The sequence below is a fragment of the Sinocyclocheilus anshuiensis genome, unplaced genomic scaffold (genome assembly GCF_001515605.1).
Source record: "Sinocyclocheilus anshuiensis isolate Anshui unplaced genomic scaffold, SAMN03320099.WGS_v1.1 scaffold532, whole genome shotgun sequence".
In the NCBI taxonomy this organism is placed as follows: Eukaryota; Metazoa; Chordata; class Actinopteri; order Cypriniformes; family Cyprinidae; genus Sinocyclocheilus; species Sinocyclocheilus anshuiensis.
Genome location: NW_015555819.1, coordinates 2,189,244 through 2,196,491, shown reverse-complemented (window position 1 = coordinate 2,196,491; position 7,248 = coordinate 2,189,244). Strand labels below are relative to the sequence as shown.

At 32.6% G+C, this 7,248-nt stretch overlaps 1 protein-coding gene across 1 annotated transcript in view; it reads left to right on the top strand.

Annotated features, from left to right (window-relative positions):
• brsk2a (BR serine/threonine kinase 2a) overlaps window positions 1-7,248 on the top strand; it is a 215,164-nt gene that overhangs the window by 187,362 nt on the left and 20,554 nt on the right. Inside the window, 3 exon segments of the mRNA XM_016469576.1 lie at window positions 73-223; window positions 1,128-1,196; window positions 6,819-6,879. Of these exon segments, the coding sequence (XP_016325062.1) occupies window positions 73-223; window positions 1,128-1,196; window positions 6,819-6,879 (281 nt within the window).

Genomic DNA, 7,248 nt, shown 5'->3' with positions numbered 1-7,248 from the left:
GTGTGTGTGTGTCTGTGTCTGTGTCTGTGTCTGTGTCTGTGTGTGTGTGTGTGTGTGTGTGTGTGTGTGCAGATCCCCCGCGGAAGCGCGTCGACTCACCCATGCTGAACAGACACGGGAAGAGGAGGCCGGAGAGGAAGTCTATGGAGGTGCTGAGCGTTACGGATGGAGGTTCACCTGTACCGGCACGACGAGCCATCGACATGACACAACACGGACAAAGGTGCAGAAAACACACACACACACACACACTGCTGATATTCTCCGTTTCCATCCATCTATCAACATTCATGATGACTTCCACTGTCTCTTATGCTCAAGGCTGCATTTATTTAAACAAAAATACAGTAACATCAGTAAGATTGTGAAATATTATTACAATATAAAATAACTGTTTTCTATGTGAATATATATTATAAAATGTAATTTATTTCTGTGGTCAAATCTCGTGTCACACGATCCTTCAGAAATCATTCTAAAATACAGATTTTCTGCTCGAGAAACATTTCTGATTATTATCAATGATGAAAAGTTGCGCTGCTTACTATTTTTATGGAAACTGTGATACAATACCATTCAAAACTTTAGGGTAAGTAAAATCAAATAAATAAGTAATTAACCAAATAACTTAAAAAGTAAAGAGTAAGAAATTTTTACTGAACATAAGAGACTTCATACAAAAAACATTTGATCAAATCGTAATTATTCTAAACTGACTGATAGTTTAATTTCTTTTTATTCACAAACTAAGGGACGAGTTGAAATTATTTTTACAATTGTAACTTTTTTGTTTTTAAGATATTTTTATATATTGTTATTTTTTATTTCATGGCCCCTCCGGCTGTTTGTCATCGCGTTTGTTTTGAGAAACATTGAGGAAAAAAACATTCTCGTTTACCAATCACTCGCTTTTTTTTTCTCAACTCAACCTTTTTAAACTCCATTCTTTATGTGACACTTCAAATTTGGGGTTGTCTTTCTAAAAAAAAGCTATCTGAAATACAAACGAATGGGAGAAATACTTTGAACGTATTATACGTATATATTGTATGCTGTCCTTTATTCTCTAGAGCCGTTAGTTCAGTGCTCAGAGACTCACTGTTCGCTGGATTTGTCTCCCGCTGCAGTCAAAGCACGTTCAGTAAAAGCTTGGATATCCCGGATGCCAAACGCAAAGCAAAGAGCAAAGAGGAAAGGTACCAGCCGACCTCTGACCTCCAGAGCTTTAGTCCTCAAAGATGCAGAGATGCTTTTCCTGTCCAGAGCTTTCCAGAGAGACTTCTGTCTGCAATAATCGACTGAAAGAATCATTTAGTTCAAACCATCTCAACACACTTTAGGCCTGCTTAGTGTTATGATATGCGAGTTTGAACTTCATGTTTAAAACAAACTTGCTGAAGGCTAATTAGCATACTTCTACTAAATATAAAAAATGTAATATGTTGCTGATGGTGAAGTACTTTAGGACAAACTACGTTGCCATAAATTGCGTCTTGATACAATATCAGAGTACTGTCACAAACGGTGAATCTCACAAAATTTACATTATAAACAACTGAAAAAGTGCTATTCATTAATATGAAATATGTTAAATTAATATGAAACATAATATATTCTGAGCCTTATTATCTCATGCAGTCTTGCTTCTTGGGTAAGTTTATTTTTATGATTTGTTTTTTTGGTTGTATATTTAGATTTTAACTGTAAAATAATACAAAGTACTCATTTTAAATTTGTACAGTAAATCTTTACACTATGTCATACTATAATAAACTAATTTTATGATGTGACAATTTTATTTTAGTATTATTTATGAATATTTTTAATTAGCTTTTTTTATATTTTTCTTTTTCACTTTAATTTGAAGTTTTTTATGTTTTAATTTTTCTTTAATGTTTTATTTTGCTTTCATTTGTTTATATTTCATTTTTTTGTAATTTTAGTATTTCAAATGAAACTGATTTTATGATCTGATGCAGTATTGCAGTATTATTTATATACTATTATAATGTTTATTTATTTGAATTAGCTTTTTATTTTTATATTTTCAGTATTCATTTAAATGTTATTTTATACTTACATACGCTTTAGTCATTTTGTCTTTTGTCGCTTTATTATTGATTTGTATTATTTCTGTTTACAAATGTATTTATATTCCTATTTGAGTATTTTTAGTACTTCCAATAAATCATATTTCAGTTAGTTGTCAAGGCAGTGTTTTAAGTTTTTTTTTTTTTTTTTTTTAGTTCAGATTTCTTTCTTTCTTTCTTTCAGTCGGTTCTGCTTTCGGTTACCGAAAAAGCTAGAAAAAAACCTAACTTTTTAAGTGAACAAAAGAATAAAATCCATTTTTGTAATTGTATATGAATTTTTCATGAAATCAGGCCGAACATATATTATTTAAAGCATTTCATACAATGCTAAAAGCTACACCTGCTTAGCATTTCCCTTTAAAATATATTTTAATAAAATAATTTAAATAGTAAATGTGACAGTATAAAAAAAAAAAAATTATATTTTTTATTTAAACATATAGTTTGTGAATCGAGGCTCTGTCGAGGGTCCAGAAATTCTCTTTGGATTTCTCATTTTGGATATCATTAAATTAAGTAGCTTACAGTATATAAAACCTCTTGGTATATCCGATGTTATGCCATCTCTCTTGAAGCATCACCTTGCAGCCTTACCGTGAATGAATTTATTTTAGTCTCCACTCTCTTCACTTCCATTTCTCCACGTAAACTTTGAACCCTCACCTTCCACTGTATGATAACAAAGTAGGTCTCATTCCTCCAATTCATCTCAAAACTCAATTTCATTACACTCCTATCATTTCCATTCAAATGGCCAGGCGTATCTGATGGCAGGATTGAAATGAGGAATTGACAGGAGACGACCTGAGACTGACACATACGCCACCTGAGGATTTCACTGTGATTGCCTTTCAGAAGGAAGCAGCCGCATATCTGGAGAAAGACGAGTTCAGTGGGATATTAGCAACTGCTAAATGCATACTAAATGCACTATATGCTAATTGAGCACTTTCTACTTAACAATTATAATAATAATGTGAATTAATACAAACAACAAAACAATTTCAAAAAGAATTATGCTAGATTGTTGTCAAATTACATTATATTTGTCCTATTAATTCATTACACGCGTTTAATTCCAGTGGTTGTCAACGTTTATTTGACCATTTTTGGTAAAAAATAAAATAAAATAAAAACTCTTGGCAATGAATTAATGAGTCAATAATCATTGTTCAAGCTTAAGAATGTCAAGGTGTTCTGAAATGACAGGAAACTCTCTGCATCTTTACTTCTGTTTGCAGTAGATATATAAATAGATTACACACGTAGTTTTCCAGTTTTTAGCTGTGATTTTAGATGCCATTACCTTATATGTAATGGCATAGTCATATACAGCTCATCTTTAGTGTAGTCTTGAATTTAAATTTGTTGTTGTTGTTTTGTTTTATTATTTTTGTTATCTTGTTTTTTTTCAGTGTTTTTTATTTAGTTTTTTTGTGTTTAGTTTTATTTAGTTTTGTTCTGTTTTTTGTTTGTTTGTTTTTTGTGTATTTATTTTTGTGTCCTTTGTGTGTGTGTGTCTGTGTGTGTGTGTTTCTCTCCTGTTTTGTTTTTTGGTTTGTCTTGTTTTTGTGTGTGTGTCCTGTGTGTGTGTGTTTGTTCTTTGTTTTATTTGTTTGTGTTCTGTCTTTGTTTTGTTGTGTTTTTTTGTTTGTTTTGTTCTTCTACTTTTTGTTTTGTTTTTATTTTGTGTCTTTTGTTTTTTATGTTCTGTTTTATTTTGTTTTTGTTCTGTTTATTGTGTTTGTGTTTTTATTTTTGTTTTGTGTCTTGTCTTTTGTGTGTGCATGTGTTTTGTTTTTTCTATTTTATTTTTTCTGTTTTTTGTTGTTTTTTCTTGTTTTTATTTTGTGTATTGTCTGTTGTGTGTGCATGTGTTTTTGTTTTGTCTTGTTTTTGTTTTTTTTTATTTTTGTTTTATGTCTTGTATTTTTTTTCTTTGAGTGTGTTTTATTTTTTATTTATTTTTTATGTTTTTTATTTTTGTTTTGTGTTTGTTATTTAGTGTGTTTTTTGTTTTGTTTTTTGGTGCCAAACTTGTTTCTGTATCATGATTTACTACCTACTAAAATAGTGCTTTTTTGAACTAGAAACAACCTCAGAAACAGACTTTATGTTGCATCATTTGTGTTTGTGTGCTGTTTATCGACTTTAAAAGGCTTGAGATCAGTGTGTGTCAGACTAAAAAGGGACTTTGAAATGTAATTTTTAAAAGTTGGATCTGTGTGATGAAGCATGTGGGAAGGAGCGAGTTTTTTGAAATGGAAAGTACATGAGCAAGAAAAGTGAGTTTTTATGTGGTTGATTTAGGTCAAAAATCATGTTATGTTAACATAAGTCTATCCTCAATTTTAGCAAAGTACATTTTTTAAACAAACTGCCTCCAAAAATTATTAACTGATTCATTTGAATAAATTTAGTTTAAATTTAAACACATTTAGTTGTGTAACTCATTTTTTGTCTTATATAATAGTGATGATTTACCTGTAAACAAAGATTATAATGCTCTGATTAGTCACCATCTAATGCCTTTTACATCTAAATATATAGGTTTAGCAAATTGTGCATTGCATATGCTGTTATGCGCATATCAGTAAGCCATGTGCTGTCTGTGTCCACTCACCCCGTATAACTCTAAAATAAAATCATAACTAAAATTAGCATTAGCTGGATTCTGTCTAGCCATCTGACAGTCATCATAGCGTCTCTATTCACTCTAGACTCCCACACAAGAGAGAAATGCCACTCATGGTTTCAGCTGAGCCTATTGATTTAAATATAAACATCCATTTTAACATTTATCTTAAAGGGACAGTTCACCCAGCAATGAAAATTTGCTGTTAATTTACTCGCCCTCAGGCCATCCAAGATGTAGGTGACTTTTTTTCTTGATTAGAACAGTATATACAGTATAACAGTTAATGTTGTAAATAATGTTCAGTTTCTTGCACAGACCGATTGTTTCACTTCGTAAGACCTCAATATATCGACAGGAGCCACGGGTATTCATTTTGTGTTCCTTGATATGCTTTTTTGACTCTCAAAGTGATGGTAGCTGCTGACTTGCATTAAATGAATCACCAAAGACCACGATTTCAGCTAAAAATCTTTACTGTTCTACTGAAGACAAAAAAGGCACCTACATTTTGGATGGCCTGAGGGGTGAGTAAATTAACAGCAAATTTTCAGAAATAAAAATTCTGCCATTCATTTTCAATGAACTGTCACTTTAACCTTTCTTTCTTTAAGTGTTTTTTCTTTCTCTTGTGATCACTTTCTGTATGTCCCTCGCTCAAAACATTGGCTCTTGCTGACACAACGGCATGTGTTGTTTTTAGTGAAGCTTACCGTTTTTTAGGGCCTCAGATCAGACCGCTGTCCGGCTCAGTGCTTTAGGGCCGAGGGGGCTGCTTTTATCCCAAACAGACCTGACAACTGACCTGGATTAGAGATCCAGAGAGACGCAGGGACAGAGATCAAGATTCACAGTGGCAAAAGTGATAAGAATGTGGAGAGAAACACAAGATGAAAGTTGGTGGAGAAGTTAAATCTTTTGTTGATTTAAACCTAAAAAATGACAGTCAGATATATCACCGTACAGTGGTGCATTGTTTGTAAGGGGAAAGATGAGTATGTCAGAAAAGACTGAGGAGTGCTGGGATGAGAAGGATGCATGAGAGTGAAAGAACAGCTGCTGAGATTCGTGTTGGGCGGCTCTCTGTGCTGATGAAGACAGACTGTGAGCTGATAATGAATGTGCTTCATTCTTGAAGATGATTGAAATGTTCGATCTGTATCTGTGTGGACATCTGCTGTCAAAAATACCCAAACAGTTACAGCTCAGAATGACGCAACTATGCCTGAAGATAGAACTGCACTTTTTTATAAAAAAAAAATTGTTTTATATATATATATATATATATATATATATATAAGCCACAACTGAATTAAATAACAATAACTATCTGTATTTTATCTGTATTTTATCTAGTTAATGACCTGAAGTGTTTCCTGCAAATGCAATATTTTTTATAAAAACAGTATTCATTGTCATGGGGGCAAAATCATACATTTTATGCATGTTATACATTCAAAAGTTTGGAGTCAGTAAGATTTTTTCATGTTTTTGAAGTCTCTTCTGCTCATCAAGGCTGCATTTCTTCAATTAATAATACAGTAAAAACAGTAAAACTGTCAAATATCCTTACAATTTAAAATACTTGAATACTAAAATATTTGAATACTGTATATATTAAAATATATTCCTGTGATACAACGCTGAATTTTCAGCATCATTACTCCAGTCTTCAGTGTCACATGATCCTTCAGTTTAATATTTTTGCAGAAACCATGATTCAGTTTTTTTTAAGGTTCTTTGATGAAAAGGAAGTTCAAAAGGAACAGCAATTTAATGCATCCTTGCTGAATAAACGTATTAATTTCTTAAAAAACAAACAAACAAAAAAATAAATAATTAAATACTCTTTTTATACCCATTAATAAAAATGTTTATGGCCTGATGTGGCCAAAATTTTTAAACCATGCAAATTAGAGTAAACTGACGTATAAAGCTTGATTTTACTTCATCTCTGAGAATGAGAGATGAGATTTGCTCTTGTTGTTTCTACAGTTGCGTGTGTTCATCGGCACCCTGTTCTCACTTCCTGTCCCCTCTCAGCTGTAAGCGGCGTCTGACCATGTGTTTTATGGTCTGTGTCCTCACAGGTCACGGTCCATCAGCGGCGCGTCCTCTGGTCTCTCCACCAGCCCTCTCAGCAGCCCACGGGTGAGTAACTCCGCCCCCAGCACGCCTGCTTCTCTCTGTCCACCAATCAGCACACATCTGCTCAATCACCTTCATGGCAATCATATCACACTCCATTTTGTGTGGGTAGGACACTGTATGTATTACATAGCTGTGATTAGTGATATAGTATCGATTTACATAAAAACAAAATTGGATTGCCATCTTGGGTGTGATATTTAAAAGTTTGACTACACACATATATACTGTATATATATATATATATAATATACACTGCATTGCCAAAAGTATTGGGACACCCCCTTGAATGGACAGGTTTGACTACTTTAGTAATTTCCATGAGTACAAATCTTAATGTTTAAGCAATGTTTAAGCATCTTAATGTTTAAT